Source organism: Python bivittatus, unplaced genomic scaffold (assembly GCF_059951505.1).
Source record: "Python bivittatus isolate LINGU-HERP-01145 unplaced genomic scaffold, Pbiv_v1 ctg000480_np1212, whole genome shotgun sequence".
Lineage (NCBI taxonomy): Eukaryota > Metazoa > Chordata > Lepidosauria > Squamata > Pythonidae > Python > Python bivittatus.
Genome location: NW_028277075.1, coordinates 68246552 through 68262043, shown reverse-complemented (window position 1 = coordinate 68262043; position 15492 = coordinate 68246552). Strand labels below are relative to the sequence as shown.

Sequence of the window (15492 nt, the reverse complement as noted above, 5' to 3'; positions counted from 1 at the left end):
TCTCGGTGAATAAGCAGCAGTAAAACCATTTCAAGGGGAAAGGCACCTCACAAGGACCATTTCTACACAGAAAGAAACAATATGGAATATAATCAAAACTGTTAGATAAATGAATCCGGGAAGGCACCGACTGCTGTTTTACCTTGACTTAGTGATTCAAGTGTGGTCAACTTTGAAAAGGTCTTTTCTAGATTAACTTAAAGAATGCCTCATTCTTAGAAAAGTTCTGCACTTTTGTGGCAATTGCCAGAGGTTTAGCCCTTCTGGAGAACAAAGTTTAATTCAGCTGAAACAGAAAGTGGCCATAATAAATGAGCAATACCAAAAGGTTTGTTTTAATTCTCCTCTTACACCTCCAAAAGCGTATCAGTAGCTTTGCCAAGAGACTAATAGCATTTACTTGCACTAATGTTTTACAATAAGTCAATCAACATTCATTAGTCTGGTGTGGGTCTTCCGGGCTGTGTGGCCGTGTTCTGGAAGTTTTGTTTCCTAACGTTTCGCCACACGCATCTTCAGAGTGCAGGAGCACAGACAGGAGCAGTTCTCTCTGTGCCCAGGGTGATGTGACCCTTTTGTGGGTATTTATAGAGATCTGAGGGGGGAAGGGGGATGGGGGTTGGGTTACTGAGTGGCTGCTTGTTTTGGTGTCAGCATCAGTGTGTATCTTCCTGGGGATTAGGCAGGGTTTTTTCTTCTATTGAATTGTTAACGAGGGGCTGCTGGGGGTGATTAGCAAGTTCATTGTGTGAACTGTTCACACGTCCTGGTGGTTGAGCTGAGTTCGTTGACCTTTTGCAGACTATATTTTTCAGGATTGGTAGCCAGGTTTTGTTGATTTTTAGACTCTCCTCTTTTTAATTGAAACTGTGCTGGTGTTTGTGAATCTCAATGGCTTCCCGGTATAGCCTGGTATAGTGGCTGTTGGTGTTGTCCAGTATCTCTGTGTTTTCAAATAGGATTTTGTGTCCAGTGTGCTTGAGAGCATGTTCAGCTACTGCAGATTTTTCTGGTTGCTGTAGTCTGCAGTGTCTTTCGTGTTCTTTTATCCTGGTATGGAAGCTGCGTTTTGTGGTCCCGATATATACTTGCCCGCAACTGCATGGTATGCGGTATACTCCTGCGGCGGTGAGGGGATCCCTTTTGTCTTTTGCTGATTTTAGCACTTCTTGTACTTTTCTGGTGGGTCTGAAGATTGTTTGGAAATTGTGTTTTTCCATCAGTTTTCCCATGCAGTCTGTGACCCCTTTGATGTAGGGCAGAAATACTTTGTTGGTGGATGGCTGTTTTTCTTCTTCAGTTGCATGTTGTTTTCTTGGTTTGATGGCTCTTTTTATTTCATTCTTGGAGTAGCCATTCACTTGTAGGACCCAATTAAGGTGGTTAAGTTCAGAGTTTAGGAATTGGGTTTCGCAGATCCGATTGGCACGATCCATGAGGGTTTTGATAATGCCTCTTTTCTGATGTGGGTGGTGGTTGGAGTTTTTGTGTAGGTACCGGCCTGTGTGGGTGGGTTTTCTGTAGACTTTGTGTCCTAATTTGAGGTCTGGTTTGCCTATGACCAATGTGTCTAGAAATGGAAGTTGGCCGTCCACTTCTTTTTCCATGGTGAATTGTATATTGGGATGGATGCTGTTTAGGTGGTTCAGGAACTTCTCTAGGTCTTCTTCATCCTGACTCCAAATTGCGAAGGTGTCATCCACAAATCAGAACCAGACCCCCCCCCAATCCCCCCCTTCCCCCCCCCTCAGATCTCTATAAATACCCACAAAAGGGTCACATCACCCTGGGCACAGAGAGAACTGCTCCTGTCTGTGCTCCTGCACTCTGAAGATGCCGGTCACAGGTGCTGGCGAAACATTAGGAAACAGAACTTCAAGAACACGGCCACACAGCCCAGAAGACCCACACCAGCCATCGTATGCCGGCCATGAAAGCCTCCAACAATACATTCATTAGTCTCCTTTCACTAACTTGTCTTGTACGCTCATAGGAGAGGCATGTGGATAATTATAGCTATTCTTTACCCTTTTCTGTAAAGTACATCCGGGAATGTCAGGAAGTTGTGGCACAGAGGACAATCCTCACTTCCTCCCAATAGTTAAGCTTGCCTAACTAGTCTCTAGTGCTTGTGAACTAGATTCAGGAATTGACTGATCTCTACTCATAAACATTGATTAATTTCCTTTATATACCACTGTATTTCAATCAAGACTCTCGGCCCCTGTAGTCTCCTTGTTCTTCTTCCTCCAAACTTCTCCAGCGCTAAGCTATGGGCCCCAGTATGAATCTTCTCTACTGGCAATTTCTATTCCCACCTCCTGAATTTCTCCTTCCAGCTTCTGTCATTTCAACCATTTCTACAACTTAGCTCTTGTACTCTACAAGGAATAGGCAACTAAGGTTTTCTTGCTAAACACCAATTTTAGTGAAGTGGCAGTGAAGGCCTTTCCTGGTATTGCTTCCTGGTCCCGAAGGCTGGAGAATATGCATTTCTGAACAAACTTTCAGATCTTCAGACAGAATGGAGGGATGGTAGAGGCATGAGTAGAAAAGGGAAGCATGAGAAACAATGGAGCAGCAACACCAGGTTTCAGAATTCAGCTCACAAGGATAACCATCCCCAACTGAACCAGGCACTTGCTTTCTTCAATTGTGGAGATGACGAGGATGGGGAATTGTCCCCCAAGGGATGGTGTTTGGCTCTTACTTGTGCAGGTAGGCATCCAACCAGAGCTCCCCTGATTCCTTGAGAGAGCTAGAGGAAAGAGAAGAAGAGAGGTAAAGCCAGCTCAAGCAATATGAACAAGAAATCACAAACAGGAGTTAACAATCAAGCAAGGAATTTATGGTGCACACCAATGAACAAATGTGGATGGAAGGATAAGAAATATAAGCATAGTACAGGATGGAAGAACATGGACTGAAAAAAAATAAATTACAGGGAGCAATGCAGTACCATCTGCTGGAGAGAGCCACAGGGCTTATTCATGTACTCACATTCATCATGAAATGATATACAGGTAGTCCTCGGGTTATGATGGCAATTGGGACCAGAATTTCTGTCGCTAAGCGATGTGGTCATAAAATGTGACATCACCTGACTGCATCACATAGCAACAGCAATCCTGGCAGTCCCCATTGCCATCATTAAGCGAGGATCGTAGGTCGTTAAGCAAGGGCCTCACGGGACTGTGATTTGCAACTTCCTGCCGACTTCCAACAAGCAAAGGCAATGGGGAAGGTGGCAGGAAGTCCAAAGTCCCAGGCAGCTCACAAGCAGGCTGGCAGGCAGGTGAGTGCTATAGAGTGCAGCCAGGCAGGGGAGGGGGTACTGCAGCACCATGCAAGCATGGGTGGGCAGGGGAGGGAGTGCTGCAGCACCACGTGAGTGCAGCCAGGTAAGGGGGGTGCTACAGCACCACACAAGAGTGGCCAGTGGGGGAGGGGATGCCGCAGTGCCACACGAGCACAGATGGAAGCAAGTGGGCGCTATGGAGTGTGTGGGGGGGTGCTGTAGGTGGGCACGCAGTACAGAGTACATACTCCATAGCAGGCTCCTCAGGAGAAAAAGTGGCAGGACTGACTTATGGGAGCAAATTGTGACCTTCCCTGCTGGCTTCCCCATTGCCTTTGCTTGTGGGAAGCTGGCAAGGAAGGTCGCAAGATGCTGCAGCTGTTGTAAGTGCAAGCTGGTTGCCAAGTGCCCAAATTGTGATCATGTGACCATGGGGGCACTGTGATGGTCGGAACCTCAAGGACCAGTTGTAAGTACCAATCATTCAGTGCAGTTGCAACTTTGAACAGTCACTGAACGAGTGGTTGTTAACCAAGGACTACCTGTATAATGAAATAGAGGCTTGCATGTGTGAATAAGCCATTCAGTGAATAAACCACAGCAGTTCTTTCATCACATTTCGAAGCAATACTTTTCAAAACATTCAGTTTGCACATTAGTTGTGACTTGTGAGAAGCTAAGTAATTATGTGAGATTTATTCATGTCCTTATCAGTTTGCATGCCACTTACTCACCAGCCAAATATGCATGGGATATCTTAGAACATCAGCATTTCCTTTCTATATACTACCCATACCTGTGCAATCCCAGCACTCTAAAATTGCATTCAAAGACAAAGGGAGGAGCCAAGATGGCAATAAGCTAGCAGCTCCTGAAATAAGCTGCCAACTTGTGACTGCCCTCACCCCTTCTGCTTCAGTCCTATGGCCTAAAAATGCCATCCAGAGGCAAGAAAAGAACCTGGACCAGCCCTAGTAATGATACTGGGGTCCATAAATCCAATAAGGCAGAGAAACAGATGAGAATTGACTCCTATCTCCCCACTGCAGAGACAACACAAAATGTGAGTAACAGATCTACAGCTTCGGGATCCCCTTCCCAAAGGAATATGACAACACAGAAGTCAGGAACAAGACAGGCCTCCTCCCCAACCCTCCAAAGCTTCAGCCCAAGTCATTCTCTGGAGCAGGGAGGTAGGGGAGATAACCTCCTGGAACAAGTCTCCTGCACCCCCCACAACTACATTACTCATCCTTTCCATGAGGTCTGTCTTTTGTCTGCAGGCACACTGCGACAGCTAAATGACATTGCAGTCAAGATAGACAGCTTCCAACAAGCCCTTGATCTGCAAATCCTCCATGGCAATCAGGGGGTTAAAATGGCAACAGAAGCTGGCCACGTTGGCATTCTGGCAGCCTGTCCTACAACATCAGCAGGGCATCTGGAAGCAGTTGGTGAGAACCAACTACCACCGTGTGCTACAGAAAAAGCAACTTCTCCTAGAAATCCATCAGAATGCCCATAGATGGAATAGCCACAAGAGAAATGTGATCTCCCTATCTCATCTCCTAAACTGCCAAAACAGAACAATTGATTTGAAAGATTTTCACTACTTACCCAGTCAAAGAATTGTTAAATGCATACCTCTGACTTTCAACCAGCCATCTCTCCCCACCAGACTCACAAATGAGCAAATTCCTATGGCAGATTCATCACATCCAAACTGTCAGGGTCTTTAAGGACGAGCTAGTCCGCGACCTCATCACTGGGAAAGGGACAAATGGTCATGACCCTGCAGATAAGAGCCATAAAAACTTATGCTCCAAATGCAGTAAATCTGCCAGCCATGCCAAGAGTGAAGAGCCTAAGTATACTTCAAGGGAGGAAGTTAAATCTATTAACACAGAACTCATTAATCTAAGAAAAAAAAACTAGCAGACTTCAAAACAAAATTCTGACATGCCCTCCCAGTGCTGGTAGCGATCTGGAAGTCCAACACCAATTTAATGCATCTGCCCCATTGAGCTGTTCCACTTTCTAAACCATCTCACACCGCTGCCTCTCCTTTGACTTGGACATGCAGAAAGCTGTCAGCAGACTGACTTCCTCACCAGAAACAATGAAAGTGATACTGAGAGCTCCAAACCAGCAATATGCAAGGAACCCATGCAGTCCCAAGTAGTTGATGCCCAAAAGAAGCTGCCTTGCAAACAAAACAAACCTCAGCCAAGCACTACAGAAACCCAGTCTGGAGGTATAGCCTCATCTGCTTCCAAATCTAAGGAGCCTCCCCAGGCCTTGAGGGAACCTGACTAACAGGAGAAACAGCACCGCTCACCTCTTCTTTCACTGGACAAGTCGAAGGATGCTCCCCTTGCTAAACAGTTGGGATCCCCGCTTGCCAGCTATCCACACTTTGCTGCCCTGATTCTTCTGGTCTCCTTGCCAGAACTACAAGCTCCCCTGCCTCTCATGAGGAGAAGAGAGGCTTGATGGACCAACAGATGGCAGACAAGGAAGAGCAAGAACTTGATGGTACCCACCTCCCCGCCGCCCCAGAGGGAAACACAATTACAACCATCTCAACCATCAACTAATGTGAAGCTACCTCCCCTGCAAAAATTACCCACCCAGCCCCTGGTTCCCAGTACAACCACCTGACATCCAAGTGACCAGTATAAGGTCACCCTTCTAACCTGGAATGTGGCTGGGTGATTTGCATCCACCAGAGATCCTTGTTTTACGGACTTCCTCTCCCACCATGACATCATATTGATTCAGGAAACATGGACTGCTGACGAACTGCTACTAAATGGATTTCACTCATTCACAGTCAAGGCAGAACCAGGGGTAAAGCACAAAAGAGTGAAAGGAGCCCTGGGGTCCTAGTCTCCTTTACTCTACATGCCATATCAAGGCCCCTCCCCCAAATCAACCACCATGCCCTGTTGATAATAAATGCTTATATGCCCCCAGTGAGGCAGAAACTCCAGATCACAGCCTTGTGGGCTGAACTGGAAACTTATGCTGTTGACCTTATACTGTTGAATTCAAATGCATTTCAGGTCCTGGGAGGGGATTCAATGCTAGATTGGGCCCCAGTGACCACACCCTCTACGCACAGCACAAATGTCCACCACCCAACCTTGAAGCTGACAGATTCCTCCTCATCCGCTGCTCAAAAAATCAGAAATCAAACTTTGCAGGCCTCTGCCTGGCTCAAACAGCCCTCAGGCTAAACCTGCACATTCTAAATGGTGCCCTTGAAAGTGACCATCCAGCTGAATTCACCTACCTATCTGGCTCCAGAATGAGTGTAATTGACTATATAATTGTCGCTAGGGACCTTCTCCCTTATGCCAAGGCCCTAGAAGTTCTGCCTAAGTTTGACAGCAATCATTTCCCAATCCTGCTCCAGTTAAATGGTGTAGACGATGCAGCAATACTTTCAAGAAGACCTATTGGCCTTAAAAGAGCACTGAGAATACTAACACAGTACTGCAAGGAAGACCAGTTAGATCAGAAAACTAAACTGATCAGAATTATAATTAATTATCAGAAAGCTAAAATCATGGCATTTGCCAAAAGGCTCAAGAGCCACTCCCGGAGCATAGACGGCCACAGGATAGAGCAGGTCTCCTGTTACAAATACCTGGGGGTAGTCTTTCATTCTGCCAGCAGTAAGAAAGCCCATAGAGACTACATTGCTGAAAATGCACAGAAGAGCTCATCTACCATCCTTAAATTCCTTAAGACAAGAGGTGGCCACTATATACCTGCAGCACTCAAATTATTCAAAGCCAAGCCAATAGCACAACTTCTCTATGGTGCCCAACTGAGCCCCTTCTTCAATTTTGCACCATTAGAACTTGTACAATCCAAATTTCTAGCCCTTCAAATCCCAGAATGTGTCTCTAATGCTACCCTGCAACTAGAGACAGGCCTCATGAAAGTGGAGGCTAGAGTGTGGGTGACCATGCTCAACTATTGGCTCAGACTACCCTTTTTTTCCCATGGCCTTGCCCCATTAACTATGAGTGATGATTTTCAATCCACATGGAAACAGGCAGTGGCAAGTAAAATCTCATTCTTGGGCTTCTCTGCAGGTCTTCTACTCAGCATGGGATATGATCAGGTCAAAGCACTCATTAAACAGTGTGTAGCAGACACAAAGCGCCAACTGGATCTAGCCAGAACCCCAACCTTTATTGCCAGTGAATCCAACAGGTACTCTGCCCCTCCTATGGCATACTTAATTAAACTCGAAGTACCTAAACACTGGAGGACCTTTACTCTGGCACAATAGTATGCCCTCTCCTCAGCTGTCCTAGAAGGCCGATACAGGAAGATTCCTTACCTGGAAAGACAATGCCCCTGTGACTCTGGACACACAGAAACAACAGAGCATGTGCTTCTACAGTGCCTGTATTTTACAGAGACATTTGTACTAGCCTCATCTCACCATTACTGCATAAATAACCAGGGCACACAGGATAATTCTACACTTCCCTGCTGTTTTCAGATACCAATCTTGCCACAACATACAATGTTACAGGTTCTGCGCAGCAGCACTTAAAATTCATTGGATGATGACCTGTGCCATAAACTAGACTTAATGAACATCTAGTTCGCCATACTAGAGTGCTCTGTAATTTGACAGATATAGTCTTCCACATACTAACCTTTATGCTGTCTTATACGCATCTAATGCTCCTACTCCACCTTGTAGATTCTTTTAGACTCTTGTTTTATATATACTTTGTTTTAATATATATTTTTATATCTTCTAGCTTCTCATAATTTTTATGTATCTTCTATGCTTTTCAGTTGACTGTACTCCACCCTCCTTATGCTGGTCTATGACCATCATAAAGATTTGATTGATTGAAAATCTGCAACTTAATGAAATCGACTCCACAGGAAGTCTAAAGCTACTTTTATTAAAACTGGATATAAGAACAGAATATTGCAAGTCTGATTGTGCTGTACCTCCTTCTCCTCCTTATAGTTCAGTGAATCAAGTCAGCATCTGCCTGAGCAGATTCTGAATGTTATCTCATTTCTCTGGACTTAAAAAATGTTTCAACCTCTTCCGCCTAGGTAATAGTTCTTGCATATTTCTGTCAAGGTCATCTTCTGTACTCGTTCCAAAGGTGTCTTTCCAGAAAGGAAACTGCTTTTCCAATAAGCGGAAAAGGTTCGACCTTGTTACCAGGGCCAGTGCTTACCATACAATGTCTGCAAAAGCTGTGAGCAAAGGCTTAGATTGGTACTGGATGCCATGCTTTGCACAAATGGACTTCACCAAGGGGGTCACCTTCCAGTAGTTATGTCGAGGCATGGTAGGAAAAAGGCTGCAAAGAAAGAAAAGAGAGAAAGAGAGACAGACAGAGAGAATTGTAAGATGCCATGCATTCTAGTGCTCCCCTTCTTGTAACAATGAAATGACCATGCCTTCAAGCCCAGTGACCTCTTCCCAAAGGAGCTGTGCAGTAGCTAGGTTCAGAAGAAGAGCTTAAGCATAGTTCTGGCATTTCTTGCCTAGCCTGACTGAGTTCTTAAGCGAAACAGGCAGAGGTCTATCCAGGATTGCTTGCACACAGGGTTTTCTTTCTTCGGCTACATCTTGCCCATCTTTTTCCCTTGACTACAGTAACAGATTATTGTCATGGGTCTTGTCAGGGTTCAGTGGCTGAAAGATTCCAATCTAACTTGATGGAACTATCTGAATGGGAGGCCTAGAATGAAGAGAATGTAAACAAGCACCCATCCTTGACGCTAGGAAGGCTAGAGATAAGAAGAAATCTAAGTCTCCTCTCCAAAAAGGGTGGATGGCAAACTATTCAAAATCTGCCTGGTTATAAATTCTGAGGGCTGATCTGCATGACCAACTTGCTGTAGTGCAGAAAAGCTCTGAACTGTTTCCACTCACTGAGAAATCATTAACTGTTATAGCTCCGGTTTCCTGCAATATAACAAATGTAGTTTCTAACCGTGTTCATCCTTGTCTCTATTGGGGCCTGGCAAGTCTGTATGTCAACTGACTGAGTCAGGTGCAGCCTTTATAGGCCAGCCACTCACACTATTCAACACACTGAGGAGGAGAGGAGGAGAGGGTGCTATGTGTGAAGGAAGACCATGCTGGCAGAAGGCACACAGGGCCAGAGAAGAGAAGCACAGAATGGAATTATTGCCTCATTGGAGTATTCAGATTTGTTGAGAGAAAATTGGTTGTGATATTACATCTGGGATATCAGGAGGAGTGAAGGAGGAGGGAGAGGCAGTTTTGATTTTCTTAGGGAAAAATAAGGATGAACATTTGGAGAATAAGCAGACAAAGGGATAAGGGAACTAAGGATTAAAAAACGAAGAACAGGATTTGTAGGAGAAGGTGGGAAGATTTGGGTTAAGTTCCCAGGAAAGAGGAAATTATTTGGGGGTAAGGCAACAATGAAAGATGTGAAAGTCAACTGGATATTCCTTGGAATGATTCTGATGATTTATTGAGGATTTTTAATCTGCATAATCCTTATTTTCCTCTTCATTCAGCTTCCTATGTGAAACTTCAGAAAGGCTAATTGGGACATAGACAAATATGGTGAGAACAACTAGTGAAAGATGTAGTAAACACAATTATCAAGCAATATCTAAATGGAAGCCAATGGGAAAATTAGAATTTAATTCTGTGATGGAATTTGGCATGTAAAGAACTTTGAAATGTAAGTATTGTAAAACTGACTTGAAGGGTAATCAGAAAGACTAGGAGAAATCCATCCACCTGTAGCTATGGTACACAGACAGCTCAGGAAATGGAATAGAATTCAATTTCACAGGATGAAATCCTCTACTTGGAGGTTGCCCCAAACTTGGGAAAATGCTATTGTAACTCCTACTGAAAAATCTGGGGAGATTTGGCCTTCTCCATCCCTTTATAGGCCAGTAGAACTGACATCTTATTATGTATTAGGTGATGGAACAAATGATAAAGTATGGTGGTGGTTTTCTTTTACAGAAAAATAATTTGATGACAGTTGGATAAAATAGTTTATGTTGTTATTGGCACTCTGTACCAAATTTCTTGACTGGAGGCTGATTCAAAAACCTCTTTTGATACTGAGAAGTATATGATACAGAATGGAAAAGTTGGTCTAGGATATAAAATAATCTAAATAAGCTTGAAGGATACACTACAGAACTGTGACGATTACAAGACTTCGTAATTGATGATAAATTACAAGCCTGAGTGGCAAATGGGATTCCCAAGGGATGTAAGATAACATGGCATAAGATAGTAGGACTTGTATTGTTCTGTAAGGCAGGGATATAAATTTATGTGCTGGTGACTGTGCCATGGGGATATGGAGCAAAACAAACAAACAAACAAAAAACCCTAGATATCTGAGGGAAAATTGAATTGGAAAGATTTTTTTCAACATTATAAGCACAGTATTTATAGAGGATGGCATGCAAGTAATATTAGCCTTGCTTTTCAAGAAGAAGAAAAAAGCAAAGGTGAGTCCTAATGCCCTCTTCAGCATCCAAAAAGATCACTTGCTAGAGCAGGATGGCACTACAGATGGGCTGATCCACAGTTCCCTGCAGCCCCAGCCAGGATGGCTATCTGTGAGGTATGCTGTAGTTCAGCCACAGCTCAAGAGTTACAGGACTTGTACCCCTTTCTGCAGCCATCGTGGGTAATTCATGAATGATGCTTGTCACGTCAACATGGAATAGATCCCCTTTATTTTCTAGGCTTTGGGTTATCTAATATTTGAAACTGTGATTCCCCCTCCCCAAATTTCTATTTCCCCTAAGGAAAATGTACTTACTGGTGCTCAATTTGGAAGTTGAGGTGCCCAGTAAACCAGTCGTTGAATAAGGACTGGTTTACATTGCATGTTGCCTGGAGCTGAAAAGGGAAGAAAGATAGGCCAACTATGAGAATGCATTGAATTCACTTCTAGCTGGACATTTCCATGCCTGCATCTGTCCCTCAAGCTTTATTTTAGAACAAACAGAGAGCTTTGTACTTTGGCCCAAAATAAAGACACAGTGTAAGAACTCCATGATAAGTCCATTATAAGCAGAACATTTATAAAGTGAACCACGCTATTATTCTAAGGATATAACTTTTATTTCACTCCGGGAAAGCAGAACCTAAGCCTAGCTCTAATTCAGAGGCCAACCCTTCTGTGGCACAAATAAAATCATGATCCTAGAAAGTGGAGACAAGACGTAATGTTGCAATCATCATATCAGCTTTCTGCTCACAAAGGACTCACCATGGAGTTCCTACCCCAGCTTGCCTTCTAATTTGGCCCTGAACTGCACTCACAAGGAATCCCTCATTTTTCACTAAGGGATAGCTGGGCAAGGTGAACAACTTACACCCACATGGATGCTGTCAAGACCATTAAAAACATATGCCTTTCCACTTGCAGTGTGAACTGCAGAAAACCAGCACTGAAGCAATAACATTAACATATGCCTTCTAGGGTATGGCTGCAGGGACTCTGATCATCCTATCCCTGGCAAAAAAAAAAAAACCCATGCGGCTATTCATTAAATGATAAGCCTTATTTCTTAATCTGTAATCTGTAATCCCTGGCAAAAAAAAAAACCAAACCCATGCGGCTATTCCTTAAATGATAAACCTTATTTCTCAATCTGTAATCTGTAATCTCTCTGTAATCTCAAAGAGCAGCAGGAAATCTCAACTGGATCTCAACCCCAAAAGCCTCTCAAGGAACTGCAGGCACCTGACCAGTCCTGTGGAGTGCTTTTGTCCCAGGGCAGAAGCTAGTCTTGACCTGCATCTCCAGATGTTTTTATTTGGATTTTAAGGGGCAAAATCTATTTCATCATAGTCTGATCTAAAGACTATCAAAGCTCGAGGTCAGGCAGTTCTTGCCTCACACCGGACTTCTTTTTCAGGCCATTTTATTTTTCCTTTTTGCTTTCTTCCTCCCCATCTATTACACTGCATTTATACTTCAGTAGATACTTTAACTATGGGGTGGGGAGGATGTGCATCTCACCTGGGTTGAAAGCCAGTCCATGTTCTTATCATAATCAATGACCATTGGGATGTGGTTCATTTGTGTCACCCAGACAAACCAGTGACTTTCTATGACTCTACACAGCAAAAAAAGAGATTATAATTTTTCCACCTTCCCAAACGACAGCCTACTCAAAAGTACAAATAATCAAAGCAGTTTGCAAGTAGCCCAGAAACACCAGGAGAGGAGCAGAATTAGGAGGAAAATGTAACTAGAAAAAAAATTAAGCAAAAGAAAACTAACCAAATGTGAGATACACTCTTTGCTAGCAAAAAATGAGCTACCAAAGACATTCATGATCACTCACTGCAGATTCGTTCACAGTAAGGATCTTACAGACTGTGGCATATTAAGAACCTCTATTATTATTATTGTTGTTATTATTATTATTTCCTGCCTTTATTTTGTACAACTCAAAGCGGCGTACATAATGTTCCTGCCTCCTATTTTCCCCACAATAATAACCCTGTGAGGTGAGTTGGGCTGAGAGAAAGTGATTGGCCCAAAGTCACCCAACCAGTTTTCATGCCTAAGGGAGGCCTATAACTCACAGTCTCTAGCCCAGCACCTTAATCACTACACCAAATTGGTTCTCTCATTGTTAGGAGAGGAAGAATTCCAGTTTTGGGGTTGCAGACGTCCCTGTGAATTAGAGCAGATTAATCTATATTCTCATGGAGGAAATCTATTTATGTGGTCACTAAGAGTTGAAAACAACTTGATGGCACATAATCAATAAATCAATCTATATGCATGGTAAGAATAGACTCAGAGTGTAGCTATTTAGCATTAGTTTTCCACTAAGAAAATGTGTGTCAGTATAATGGCTGGGAAGATGTGAGAAGAGGCCCTGACCCTGAGTCTGATTAAAAGGAAAAGAAAGACAAAGACATATTCTAGTGGAGTTCAACTCCAGATGACCATATCTATGCCATGTTCTTGGCAATGTGAGGGAAGGGATTTGTCACAGTCTTCTTCCAGGAAGTCTTAAAAACTTCCAAGTCTAACCAACAGCCTTGAAACTTCCAGGGGGTCCCCAATCCAAGTACTATAACTAAGGTCAACCCTGCTTACATTCCAAGATCAACTAAGGTTGATTAGGTGTTGCCATCTGCTGAAGAGCAACTCTGAGAAGACCCAGTGCATCTATGGATGCAAAAAGGCATTGTACATGAACACACTCCATCCCATGACATCCCTCTCAGGGAAGGCTGAGGCACTCCATTCCTGGTCTAGAACAGGCAAGCGAGACAAAAAGCAAAATTCTGGGTTTGGCTCTGAGTGTGGATGCGTGTATTTATTCCCCAACTGGTGTCCTTCCAACTGTGTGGGAAATCAACTCTTACAATGTCCTGGGAATTGGAGAATTCGAAGGCCAATTCATGTGGCTGGAGAAGGCTGATATGCTTACCTTTGCCTACAAGAACATGGTATGGCAACCCAAAGAAATCAGGAAAAGTGTGGGATCAAATAAGACTTACCTGAGCAGGAGAAAGAGACCCAAGAGGCTCTTGAGATCTAGTAGAAATGAGTAAGTTAGGAAGAACCGGAGATAAAAAGTCACCATCCAAGCCAAATCCTGTCACAAAGAACAGAGAAATATTCTATCATATAGAATATGATAGCTCCTCCCCACCAAGATGCACCTGTAGAGCCCTAAAACCCACCCACATTTTTGTTGTGGCCCCCTTTATTTTGCCACAATGGAAATGCAACCTCCTTTGTGAGCCACAGTGGAAATATAATCCCTTCCTAAAGCATCCCATGGCCTGAAGTGTGAATTTCACATTCATTAAAGTTCAGCATAAGCTTGAAGCTCAATTAAAAAAGAAAAACTACATTTAATTAAGCGAGTTAGGCTAGCCAATCTTCTTCAGTACTACTCACTTTTCAATCCCCTGATATAAGGACCATAAATTGTAGGACTGTGTTCTAAGCAGGCCATAATTGGAGGCAACAGGGGAGGAGGATAGCGAGACAGAGCTTGGCTAGCAACCAATTGCTTCCACCACTCCATGGAGGAAGTTAAATGGCAACATCCGTCTGTATGTCATATTGTGCCATACTGGTAAATATGTGTTTGCAGTGGGGAATGATTTGCACACAGCTAGAATGGGATTGCCAGAGGAACACAAAGAGGATTCCATACTAAGCAAGACAGCTGTACCATGGAAATGCAGTGGACCACCAGCACCATGCTGCTGGATCTAGCTCTTTAGGGAGACAATAGCAGAATTGAAGAGGCAAGGCTGACTGTGACTAGCAGGGAAGGGGCATGCCTGCATCAGCTGAAATGGCCAATAAGCACCATCCGGATCCTCTTTGCTACTGGTCACCTGACTTCATCTCCAATGTAACAGGTAGCAGCAGATTTTACAGCTGTCACTGGATGTTCTCGGTTTCAGGGAGAAAACAACATATGGATATAAATAGATAGATAGATAGATAGATAGATAGATAGATAGATAGATAGATAGATAGATAGATAGATAGATAGACAAACAAATATAACATAAAATTTTAAACCTTCCATGTAAGATATGGAATGAGAAAGCCAAGAGGGACTATGGGAGCTATCCAGCATAGATTTGTGAGTTGCTGAAACAATGAGTAGGTGATACTAGAAGAAATGTGTTCTCTTGACGTCAGGGCGGGTGAACTGAAAAAGCTGAATTCAGGCATCCTACTTACCACCCATTTTTTGCGCTGAACAACAAAGTAGAAAATATACCACTGCAGGTAAAAAGGCACCAGAGCTGGTGGACCAACTAAGGAAGAATGAAAAGATACATGCCTAAGTGAAATCAACTCAAAGCAAGGGACAGGACAGCTCAGTTTCATATGTAAAGAAGGTACTGATCTCACTTTCTCCATTCCCTATTTATTGAGTGGGAGGGGGACTTTGTCAAGATTCAGAAGTAGTGGTTTGACTTCCCTGCAAATCAGAGAAGAGTTACATACTCACTCACTAGGTCTAAATGTCAGGAAGACCTAAGAATTGTTTTTAATGGATCAAACCTCGAGCCTCACATGCACAACAGATGGGAATGTAAAAAGTGTGCTAATATTTACTCCCACAATAAGTAGGCTGTCTGTAACCATAGAGATCCCATTTGGCTCATCATGGCTCAGTTC

The 15492-nt window shown here is 43.5% G+C and overlaps 1 protein-coding gene across 1 annotated transcript in view; it reads right to left on the bottom strand.

The window, feature by feature from the left end:
- Nucleotides 1-613: 613 nt before the first annotated feature.
- The window catches only part of LOC103050792 (acyl-CoA (8-3)-desaturase), a 30050-nt gene continuing 15171 nt past the window's right edge, over nt 614-15492 (bottom strand). Inside the window, exons 7-12 of the mRNA XM_007426542.3 lie at nt 15049-15125; nt 13839-13936; nt 12337-12433; nt 11128-11207; nt 8527-8652; nt 614-2758 (exon numbers count right to left, since the gene is read on the bottom strand). Of these exons, the coding sequence (XP_007426604.1) occupies nt 2707-2758; nt 8527-8652; nt 11128-11207; nt 12337-12433; nt 13839-13936; nt 15049-15125 (530 nt within the window). The 3' untranslated portion in view covers nt 614-2706. The remainder of the gene's footprint in view (nt 2759-8526; nt 8653-11127; nt 11208-12336; nt 12434-13838; nt 13937-15048; nt 15126-15492) is intronic.